Genomic DNA, 12,124 nt, shown 5'->3' on the forward strand with positions numbered 1-12,124 from the left:
TACGTGGGGTTAGGGGGATAGGGCGGTGGGTGGGCATGTGTGCCAATTGGGTTCTGAGCCAGTTTAGCATGGAAATGGCATGCCAGCTCTCTGCTTTGAAGTGTTTTTTTTCTCTTCTGTTCGGTATATTTGATTTGAAAATTGATTCTGTTCGTGGAATCCATACAGTGCAGGATTAACCCCTCCTCTGAGATGTGTCATTATTCACAGATTTAATTGTTAAAATGGTTTTATTATCCACGTTGTGAGCCTATATATAATCATCATATTCTTTAATATGTCCTTAATTTCGCTCCCATTTATCTCCAATCATTTCAGTTTTTTATAGAAGTGATTTTAAATTTTGAATAGAGGAATAGATTTTTGAAAGAATGGTTTTCTAATTTGCTGAGGTAAGAATTGTAGAATCCCTACAGTGCAGAAGGAGGCCATTTGGCCCATTGAGTCTGCACCGACTCTCCGACAGAGCATCTTGCCCAATCCCACCCCCCGCCCTATCCCTGTATCCCCACGTATTTACCCCATTAGTCCCCACTAATCGACAATTTAACATGGCCAATGCACCTAACCTGTGCATCTTTGGACTGTGTGAGGAAGCTGCAGCACCTGGAAGAAACTCTCACAGACACGGGGGAGAACGTGCAAGCTCCAGGACGGAATTTTACCAGCATGTCCACCCGAGGCCAACGGAGAATGCCGTTCTCTGAGCCTCGCCCGCCCCTGGAATCGGGGCGGGCGTGCCGGTAAAATTTTGGCCAGTCACCCAAGGTCAGTATCGAACCCGGGTCCGTGGGGCTGTGAGGCAGCAGTGCTAACCACTGTGCCACCATGCCGCCTGATCTAAGAATCTAAGGAGAGACAATACCATCTTAAAAGCGTTTAAAATCCCTTTGAAAAGTACTTTAGAGCTTTTCTTATCCTCTCTTAGCATGAAGAGAACTTGACAGGCCCTGAAGTTAAATTTATGCGTGGTGTAATCAATGTCTGTTTAACACCTGTTGAAACCAAAGCAGTCATCTGCCATGTCTATGCTTGTAGGCTTCTGGGTAAAAATGGCTGCACATGAATATGTGTCCACTTTCTCGGTTCTAAAGTCTAACATCCTACATACATATGAATTCTATCTATTTATTCAGACAGGCAGGTTCAGCTGAACCATACAGAAAGGAATTGGGAGTGTTAGCTTGAAAGAGAATCTGCAGAGTTACAGGAAGAAGGCGGGAGAGTCAAGTCGAAACTCGGTTCAGACACTGTGAGCCGAGTGGCCTCATTCTGTGCTGGAACAATTTTGTGACGCTGCGTTTGGGGGAAGTGTTCCCTTTGGTGTTGAGGCAGCCGTAAATGCTGCCTGGGTTTGAAATCTCATTGCCGATTGTGGGATCTCTTTGTGCAGCGAATGCCTTGATGTGCTTTTCACAGAGGGTTACTTAAGGTGAACTGCTCCTTCAGAGGACCAGGACGGACAGGATGGGCCTAATTGCCTTCTTCTGTGCTGTAACCGCCCTGTGATACTGATGCGGTGACCTTTCTCTCTTAAAAGTTTGCTGGAAGTCGGTATAAGAAACTGCACGGTTTACAGCTATTTGAAAGTTTCCCCAATTACTGGGGAAAGGTGGGGGCTGACCTTTCATTGTAACTCGACAGCGAATCAAAATATCCGTGGAAAAACTGCAGGGATTTAAACTTGCTGCTCTTTTATTCATCTGCTAACCCCCTTTCCCCCGTGGACAGACTGCGGGCATTCAGAAGCTTTGTTTTAATGTGACCTTGAGGCAGTGTGTGTTTTCTCGCTTGCCAGTGTGGGTCGTTAACGTTTTTATAAAAAAAGCCTGGAGATACAACATCCTTATCAATTACTCCAGAAGGTTTGACCTTTACGTCAGGAGCTGGTTGCCTGTCCATTGGTGATTTGTATTCTGCACTGAAACTTAGTGGGACAGTTGTGATATTTTTTTCGTGTACCCGGTGTTCTTTCCTCATTTATTATTCCTGAGTATTTTTGTTTTAACGATGCCACTGAAACTGGAGTTCCGCAGAATAGAATCCCTACAGTGCAGAAAGAAGCCATTCGGCCCATCGAGTCTGCACTGGCTCTCTGACAGGATGTCTTTCCCCCGGCCCCTCTTCTCCTTTCCTAGCCCCTTAACCCCGCACATTTACCATGAAAAAATAAACTTGCCTCTCATTTTAATCCTGTTTTCCCAGCACCTGGTCCATAGCCTTGGTGGTTCCAGTATTTCAGATACAGAAATACAGGTACCTTGTAAATGAACTGAGCCCCAACCACCAACTTTAGAGAGTGAACTTGGGCAAATCAGTGGTAGGGTTATTAATTGTTGGTCAGATATTTTATCTTAGACTTTCTGTTGAATGGTGCTTATGAATGGTTAATTCTCTCTCTCTCCTGGCTTACCTCTGACTTGCCTCTTTAGCTTGCAATGACCCACCCGAGCCACCATCTAAATTTCGGAATGAACCCGGATCACGCAAGAAACTCTTTGTCGAACTGTGGCATCCGACAACCCAAGTACGGAGATAGGAAGGTTCATCACATGTATATGAGGAAGAAAGGTAAATGGGAAGCTGGATCACACAGATGGCTGGGTTTTAGAATTTGTTGCAGAGGTTTACGAGCCATCATACCATCTAGGTTTTCAACACACACACAGAGACACACACATGCACTTCCAAGTGGAGTTGGGGGGGGGGTAGATATTTTGTACAGGGCAGGTCGGATGATCCGAAGACCCCCAGGACCATCCAATGAGTCTCACACAAAACGTACACTTTTTACTGCAACTGGAACCAAGTGGTCTCCTGGGAGTGGTGTAAAAAAACTCAGATAGCAGCCCAGCCCTACTGGGGAGGGAAAGGAAGTTACAGTAAATTCCTCCCCGACCCGGGCAGAGTGATTTTAAACTAGTGCGGGAGATCCTGATGATAGGCAATGTCCGCCTCACAGCCAGTAACAGGCCGAGCCCTTACTTGAAAGAACTCAGTGAGTCGGTACCCACCTTTTGAGATTTGGTGACTCTTTATTCCTTCCCCAACCGATCAGGAAGAAAGGTCATTCTCCTCATGTTGTACAGGGAGTGTCGGTAAACTCTCGAACGTCCTCACTCCCCCATCTATGGCACAAAATGCAATCTTGTGAAATAGAGTCACGGGGTGGGATTTTCTCACTGTCCCTGCTGATGAGAACTTCCTGTCCCGCTGATGCCGGGTCCCCCAGCCACAGGTTCCCCAGGGCCCAAGGGTGCAAGCAACAAGAAACCCCCGTTGGCAGCAGTGGGACGGAAAACCCCGACCCCCCCCAGCCCACAGCCAATGGTGGCTGCCTCCGCCACCAAGAAACACACTGTGGGGGAGGGGAGGGGGGGGGTGGAAAATCCTTCCCACGGTTTTTCAGTTTCATGGAAAACAATCAAACTGACAAAGTTTCTGGAGTGTCCTGTTATCAAAATGAGATTTGATTTGCCACGTTCCAGCGATCCAGAAGAAATAGGAGCGTATTAGAGGCCCTCGAGCCTGCCCCATCATTCAAAGCGATCATGGGCTGACCTCTACTGACTCAATCCCGCCTGCTCCCCGTCCGACTGATTCAAAGAACAAAGAAAATTACAGCACAGGAACAGGCCCTTCGGCCCTCCAAGCCTGCACCGACCATGCTGCCCGACTGAACTAAAACCCCTACCCTTCCGGGGACCGTATCCCTCTATTCCCATCCTATTCATGTTTTTGTCCAGGCGCCCTTTAAAAGTCACTACTGTATCCGCTTCCACTACCTCCCCCGGCAGCGAGTTCCGGGCACCCACCACCCTCTGTGTAAAAAAGACCTGCCTCATACATCTCCTTTAAACCTTGCCCCTCGCACCTTAAACCTGTGCCCCCTAGTAATTGACTCTTCCACCCTGGGAAAAAGCTTCTGACTATCCACTCTGTCCATGTCTCTCATAATCTTGTAGTCTCCTATCAGGTCGCCCCTCAACCTCACTCGTTCCAGTGAGAACAAACCAAGTTTCTCCAACCCCTCCTCAACCATTCCCCAAGAGGCCAAAAATCTTTCTGTCCCAGCTTTAAAAATGCTCAGTGATGGAGCATCCACAGCCCTCACGGGTAGAGAATTCCAAAGATTCACAACCCTCTGAGTGAAGACATTTCTCATTGTTTTAGTCCTAAACGATCGGTCCCTCCCCCTGAATCTGCTCGCTAGGGTAAAGCAAACCATCCTGCAAAGTGAAGTTCTCAAAGTTTGTTTGGACACGCGGCAGGGTAAGCCAAAAGATTAATGTCGTGTAGTGAACTTCAGGTAAAAGATCTCGCGTTTCAGGCCACCATGTGTTGCAAGCAATCTGTACGTCTGGCATTCAGTCATTACTGCATCTTCTATCCAACCTTTCAGTAACGTGTCTTTGTCAGTGAATCATGTGCCGTTTCTGTGTTCCTCCTTAACAGGTATAAACACCTTAATAAACATTATGTCGCGCCTTGGTCAAGATGACCCAACTCCCTCGAGGTATGTCTTTGAGTTTTTTTTCGATAATAAGCATGGTTTACCTTCAGTCCCTGTTTAATTACGGGGGAAAGACAATGCTACATTGAAGGCTCGCAGTCCAGAGTCTGACTGTGCCATCGTGTCTCAGTGGATAGCTCTGCTGTCTTTGAGGAAGTTCAGACTTGTGTCCAAGCGTTACTCCCAGTGTAGCACTGAGGGAATGCAGCGTGGTCAGATGCGCCTTCTTTCATAGAATCGTAGAATCCCTACAGTGCAGAAGGAGGCCATTTGGCCCATCAAGTCTGCACTGGCCACAATCCCACCCAAGCTCTATTCCTGTAACCCCACATATTTACACTGCTAATCCCCCTGACACTAGGGTCAATTTAGCATGGTCAATCCACCTAACCTGCACATCTTTGGAGTGTGGGAGGAAACTGGAGCACCCGGAGGAAAACCCACGCAGACACGGGGAGAATGTGCAAACTCCAGACAGTCACCCAAGGCCGGGTCCCTGGCACTGTAAGGCAACAGTGCGAACCACTGTACCACCGTGCTGCATCCCTTTCAGATGAGTTAAACCAAGATCTCTTGGGTGGACTTGAAAGATCCCATGGCAGTGTTTTGAAGGAAAACCAGGGAGACCTGGACAATGTTTACCCCTCAACCAATATCACAAACAAAGATTGTCTGGCCATTCTTTTGTTGCTGTTGTGGGAGCTTGCTGTGCACATATCGATTGCAGTGTTTCAAGAAGACATAGGAGTAGAAGTCGGCCATTCTGCCCATCGAGTCTGCTCCACTGTTCAATGAGATCGTGGCTGATCTGATATCCTAAATTCCACTACAGCAGTGACTGTACTTGAGAAGTATTTCATTGGCTGCAGTGCATTTGGAATTGGCCCACGGTTACGAAAGACGCTATAGAAACACAAGTCTTTCTTTCACGAATATGTTTCAGTTCCAGTATAGGTACTTCCCAGTAATTGGAAAGCATTAAGCGCTTGGTCTAGGCTCACCTCTTTGTTGTGTGGAGTGAACTTGTGCGCAAGTGAGCAGGAGTTTGAAAGTTTTTTTTAAGCTTATTTATTACTGTCACAAGTAGGCTTACATTAACACTGCAATGAAGTTACTGTGAAAATCTCCTTGTCGCCACACTCTGTTCGGGTACACTGAGGGAGAATTTAGCATGGCCAATGCACCTAACCGTCACGTTTTTCGGACTGTGGAAGGAAACTGGAGCACCTGGAGGAAAGCTATGCAGACAGGGGAAGAACGTGCAGACTCCACACAGACAGTGACCCACGCCGGGAATTGAACCCGGGTCCCTAGTGCTGTAAAGCAGCAGTGCTAACCACTGTGCCGCCGTGAGTTTTGCAGATATCCATAAGATCATAGAATTCCTACAGTGCAGAAGGAGGCCACTTGGCCCATCAAGTCTGCACCAACCACAATCCCACCCAGACCCTATCTCCATAATTCCATACATTTACCCTAGCTAGTTCCCCTGACACTAAGGGGGCAATTTAGCAATGGCCAATCCACCTAATCCGCGCATCTTTGGACTATGGGAGGAAACCGGAGCACCCGGAGGAAACCCACGCAGACACAGGGAGAACGTGCAAACTCCACACAGACAGTGACCCGAGGCTGGAATCGAACCCGGGTCCCTGGCGCTGTGAGGCAGCAGCGCTAACCACTGGGCCACCGTGCCGTACAGATAGTTTACTCGAAATTAAATCAGTGACTGATTAATGAAATATTGATAGAAAACAATCTAATCTGCTATAATTCAGCATGTTTTCCCTTTGTGATCCAGTTTCAGCTCTCCTCACACACACGCACACTGGCACCTCTTCAGTCTGAACTATTTTCCTCTTGCACCACATCTGTTCATGAGGGATAGCATTTACAAAAGCTTTTAAGCAGATGGGACTGATGCAGAACCGAACCCTTTAAATATAGCACTGGCATTTCCGCACCATCTGCCTTGGTTCAAAACTGGAGAGCTGTGCGTATTCTTAATACAAGTGTGGTTTTCTGCCTTTTGCTTTGCTCCTTCGCGCGTGCCTTTCTGCCCATTAGAATGAAGAGTGAAACTCGAGATGCTGAAAGTGGCACCCACACCATATAATATTCCCCGGGTTTTGTGATCGGTGGGTATGGGAAAACGTGTTGAGTTGGTGTCTGCAGTGTGAGCTGGTCCTGAGATCCAGATCTGTGGCAAAGCACTGGAGTTGTACACATGGGTGTCCAATGCAATGAGATGCTTTAATTAAAGCAACTTGTGGACGTGTTTTAAATTCAGGTTTCCCATCCTGGACATGTTCAGTCATGTTAAACTTCTCCAGAATGTCAGAGACTTGATTGACTGATGCCGTTTTGCATTAATCTTTCTTCGTTGCAGTGGATAGGACTTGGCGAGACAGAACATGGACCTCATGGATATTGTCAGGTCCATCTCAGCACAGAATACCACACAGCTCATTGCTATTTCAAACCTTTCATTTAAGTAACTGGGAAGGCAAAGCTTAGACTTAAATGATGTCGCTTCCAACATTTCGAGATAAGACAATCTTTAAAAAATCAGAATTTGTAGTAGGTTTCGAGATTTGTCCGTTCTCAAAAGGATGACTTGATTTGATTTATTATTGTCACATGTATTAACATACAGTGAAAAGTATTGTTTCTTGCGTGCTATACAGGCAAAGCATACCGTTCATAGAGAAGGAAGTGAGAGAGTGCAGAATGTAGTGTTACAGTCATAGCTAGGGTGCAGAGAAAGATCAACTTAATGCGAGGTAGGTCCATTTAAAAGTCTGCTGGCAGCAGGGAAGAAGCTGTTCTTGAGTTGGTTGGTATGTCACATTTTGCAAATAAGATATTGAATGAGTAAACTACACTCCACCCAATCCACCTACTTTATAAAACTCACAAATAGTATGTAAATGATTGAGGATTTAAGAAACTCAACCTGACAACGTGTGATCTATGGACTTCACTCCAAAGATGCGCCGATTATGTTGATTGGTCATGCTAAATTGCCCCTTAGTGTCAAGGGGATTAGCAGGGTAAATACGTGGGGTAACTGGGATAGGACCTGGGTGGGATTGTTGTCGGTGCAGACTCAATGGGCTGAATGGCCTCCTTCTGCACTGTCGGGTTTCTCTGTAAAATACAGAGTTCAGCAGACTTTTCATTTTTATTTTTTACAATAAGGAATCTTGCATTTTGCAACATATTGTATCCTTTTATTATTTTATACTTTGTTTTCATTTTAAAAATTGTCTAACTATGTCATGAATTATGACACTTTTATTTGTATCATCATCACAATTTGGTGGATGCCACCATGGTGACTTTTCAACAAGTCAATGACTTAATTATCAAATATTTAATCATTACCCGATATACACAAAGTAATTCCTTCAATTTTTGCCATTTAATCTTTACATAGAATCCCTGCCCTCCCTTCCTCCCCACTCCGCAACTTACACATCTAACCTATACATCTTTGGACACTAAAGGGCAATTTAACATGGCCAATCCACCTAACCTGCACCTCGTTGGACACTAAGGGGCAATTTAACATGGCCAATCCCCCCCTAACCTACACATCTTTGAACACTAAGGGGCAATTTAACATGGCCAATCCCCCTAACCTACAAATCTTTGGACATAAAGGGGCAATTTAACATGGCCAATCCCCCTAACCTACAAATCTTTGGACATAAAGGGGCAATTTAACATGGCCAATCCACCTAACCTACACATTTTTGGACATAAAGAACATAAAAATCTGAAAATGGTAGAGGTGAGCAGATTTAGGGGCAGTGGGAAAAGCTGAAACCGAACCACAAAATGCACTCATTGTTATGCCACCTACGAGCATGTGGTCAGTTCCCCTTTTGCACTTGCACAGATCGTGGAGCACGCTGATGGAGAGCGATGGGCCTAACGTCAGTCAGTGCAGGACTTGGCCAGTTCAACTGGATAGAGGAAGCTTGTTACACCGCCAGAAGTTACATTGGGATAAAAAGTTCCTTAAATCGATTCCCCTCAACTATAATCAAGGCAATCATTTGTTCAACATCTCTATAAAATGCAGTTTGAGTTTAGGATTGATGTTTTCTTCTCTTAAAAGATAACTAAGGTGCTGCATAAGTGAACCTCACTTGGTTGTTTGATTTTGATTTGATTTATTATTGTCACGTGTATTAACATACAGTGAAAAGTATTGTTTCTTGCGTGCTATACAGACAAGGATACCGTTCATAGAGAAGGAAAGGAGAGGGTGCAGAATGTAGTGTTACAGTCATAGCTAGGGTGTAGAGAAAGATCAACTTAATGTGAGGTAGCTCCATTCAAAAGTCTGACGGCAGCAGGGAAGAAGCTGTTCTTGAGTCGGTTGGTGCGTGGCCTCAGACTTTTGTATCTTTTTCCTGACAGAAGAAGATGGAAGAGAGAATGTCCGGGGTGCGTGGGGTCCTTAATTATGCTGGCTGCTTTTCTGAGGCAGTGGGAAGTGTAGACGGAGTCAATGGATGGGAGGCTGGTTTGCGTGATGGACTGGACTACATTCACGACCCATTGTAGTTTCTTGTGGTCTTGGACAGAGCAGGAGCCATAGCAAGCTGTGATACAACCTGAAAGAATGCTTTCTATGTATCTGTAAAAGTTGGTGAGAGTCATTGTAGATTGTATTGAGCTTGAATTAATCTTTGCATTTTATTTTTGTTTCTTTGTGAAGGATTAATCACAATGAACGGCTGGAGTTTTTGGGAGATGCGGTGGTCGAGTTTTTAACGAGGTAGGAATTTGATATTCATCCCTTTAGTTTTAGTTTGTAATGATGTTTTTCATTGCAGTGTGTATCTTTCAATGTAAAATAAGAACAGAAAGTGTTGGAAAAATGCAGCAGCCTCACTGCAAAGGGAAGCAGCATCAACATTTTGAGTCAAATATTACTTCCTTCGAACTAAACTACCATCCAGAAGGACAAGGGCCGCAGCCGTATGGGGACACCACCACCTGGCGGTTCCCCTCCAAGTCACTCACCATCCTGATTTGGAAATATATTAAGAAGTCTCACAACACCAGGTTAAAGTCCAACAGATTTATTATCTACCAAATAAACCTGTTGGACTTTAACCTGGTGTTGTGAGACTTCTTACTGTGTTCACCCCAGTCCAACGCCGGCATCTCTACATCTTGGAAATATATTGCCATTCCTTCACAGTCGCTGGGTCAAACTCTTCCCTAACATCACTGTGGATGTACTTACATAGCATGGACTGCAGGGGTTGAAGAAGGCGGCTCACCACCACCTTCTCGAGGGCAATTAGGAATGCGCATTCCAACCATTATTCTGTAAATTGAGTTTGTGTCTTTATATGCCCTGTTCGTGAACAGAATTCCCACTCACCTGAAGAAGGAGCTTAAGGCTCCGAAAGCTTGTGGCTTTTGCTACCAAATAAACCTGTTGGACTTTAACCTGGTGTTGTTAAACTTCTTACTGTGTTTACCCCAGTCCAACGCCGGCATCTCCACATCATGACTTCCACAGATGCTGTCAGACCCCCTGAGTTTTTCCAGCGCTTTCTGTTTTCGTTTATCTTCAGAATGTAATGGGTTTTAAGCCATTAAATGGGGGCAGGGATTGGAAAAGGGAAAGTCTGGGATGGGGCAGAGGACGGGAGAGATTAAGTGACAAAGATGTTATGGAACAAAAGGCAAAGGGAGTGGTAATGGTTGTAATGAAGAGACAAAGTATTTGTCCAGAGTGAGGGTTAATGGCAGAAGAACAAACAACTCTGTCTGAAAACAGAAACATGAGAAACAGGATTCAGACTGACACACGGCAAAAAACAGAATCACGGCCTGAAACTGTTCAACTCATTGCTGGATCCAGAAGTGTCCAATCAGAAGATGAGATACTGTTTCTCGAGCTTGCGTTGAGCTTTACTGGAACCCTGCAGCAGGCAGACTTGTGAGCCTGAGATCAAAGTAGAATCATAGAATCCCTACAGTACAGAAGGAGGCCATTCGGCCCGTCGAGTCTGCACCAACAACAATCCCACCCAGGCCCTATCCCCGTAACCCCACATATTTACCCTGCTAATCCACTGACGAATTTAACATGGTCAATCAACCTAACCCGCACATCTTTGAACTATGGGAGGAAACCGGAGCACCCGGAGGAAACGCACGCAGACACGGGGGAGAAAGTGCAAACTCCACACAGACAGTGACCTGAGGCTGGAATCGAACCCGGGTCTCTGGCGCTGTGAGGCAGCAGTGCTAACCGCTGTGCCACCGTGCCGCCCGTGCTGAGTTAAAATGGCAAGAAACCAGAAGCTCAGGGTCATACTTGGGGGCCAGGTGGAGGAGTTTTGCAAAGCAGTCGCTCCATCTGCATTTGGTCTCCCCAGTGGGGAGGAATCCACATTGTGAGCAGTGAAAACAGTCAACTAAATTAAATGGAGCTCAGGTAACTCACTGCTTCACCTGGAGGGAAGAATGGGGCCTTAGACATTGAGGACAGAGGAGGTGAAAGAACAGGTGTTACACCTCCTGCAGCTAGAAGGGGAGGTGCCGTGTGAGGGGGTGGGGGGAAAGTGTTGAGGGAGATCAAAGAGGGAAGGAGGGAACGGTCCAGTTAGAATGGGAAGGGGAGAGGCTGAGAGCGGAAGCATGGGTGGTGGGCCCGACACGGCTGAGGGCCCTGTCAACCCAAGTGTGAGGGGAGTCCTTGCTCGAGAAGAATGGAAGACATGTTAACAGAGCTGTTGTGGTAGGTTACATCATCAGAACAGATGCGACTGAGATGAGGAGATTGTGAGAAGAGAATGGAGCCCTTGCGGGGGGAGGCATGGTGTGAGGAAGTGTGGTCGATGGGGCTGTGGGAATCAGTGAACTTGAGGCCCATCAGTGGACAGTCTGTCTCCAGAAAAGGAGATTGAGAAGTTGAAGGGAAGGGAAATGTCGCAGATTGACCCTGTGAGGGCGAGAGAAGGGTGGAAATTGGAAGCAAAGTTGATGAAGTTTCCAATTCTGGACATGCTGGTATCCGTGGCAACACTTTTATTTGAAGGAAGCGAGAAAAGTTAACAGAAAACAGGTTCAGCAGGCGGAGGAGGGTGGTGGCAAACAGGATTGTTTAGACTTCTGTTCAAGGAAGAACAGAGAGCCCTCAGACTATCCTGGTGGGAAGGATGATATCGAGAGATCGGACATCCATCACACAGAGGAGGTGCATCGGGCCACGTGGTTGGAAATTGTTGAAATGACATAGAGTGTAAGAGCGGTAGGTGGAAAGAGACTGGACAACGGGAGAAAAAACACAAGTCAAGATAGATGGGAAGAAAGTAATTTCAGAGGGACAGAAAGAGGCTGAAAAGATGGGTTTGCCAAGACGGTTCTGTTTATTGATTTTGAGAAGGAGATAGAATTTGAGAGTTGGTGAGATTATAAACTGCTGGGAAGCTGTGGAGAGATCTCCGGAGGAAATGAGGTCAGTGACCATGATGTTTGGTAGTCGAGTCACTGTCCAGGGGGAGGGAGAAGGAAGTGTCTGAGAGTTGGCACTCAGCCCCTGCAAGGGAGAGATTGGTACACCAGCCAACAAGA

General features: G+C 46.2%; 1 protein-coding gene across 2 annotated transcripts in view; it reads left to right on the plus strand.

Moving 5' to 3' along the window:
* The window catches only part of drosha (drosha ribonuclease III), a 159,365-nt gene that overhangs the window by 66,278 nt on the left and 80,963 nt on the right, over positions 1 to 12,124 (plus strand). For both annotated transcript variants that reach the window (XM_078200076.1, XM_078200065.1), the window contains 3 exons: positions 2,433 to 2,571; positions 4,456 to 4,516; positions 9,246 to 9,305. In XM_078200076.1, coding sequence (XP_078056202.1) covers positions 2,433 to 2,571; positions 4,456 to 4,516; positions 9,246 to 9,305 — 260 coding nt within the window. The remainder of the gene's footprint in view (positions 1 to 2,432; positions 2,572 to 4,455; positions 4,517 to 9,245; positions 9,306 to 12,124) is intronic.

Source organism: Mustelus asterias, chromosome 2, assembly GCF_964213995.1.
Source record: "Mustelus asterias chromosome 2, sMusAst1.hap1.1, whole genome shotgun sequence".
NCBI lineage: Eukaryota > Metazoa > Chordata > Chondrichthyes > Carcharhiniformes > Triakidae > Mustelus > Mustelus asterias.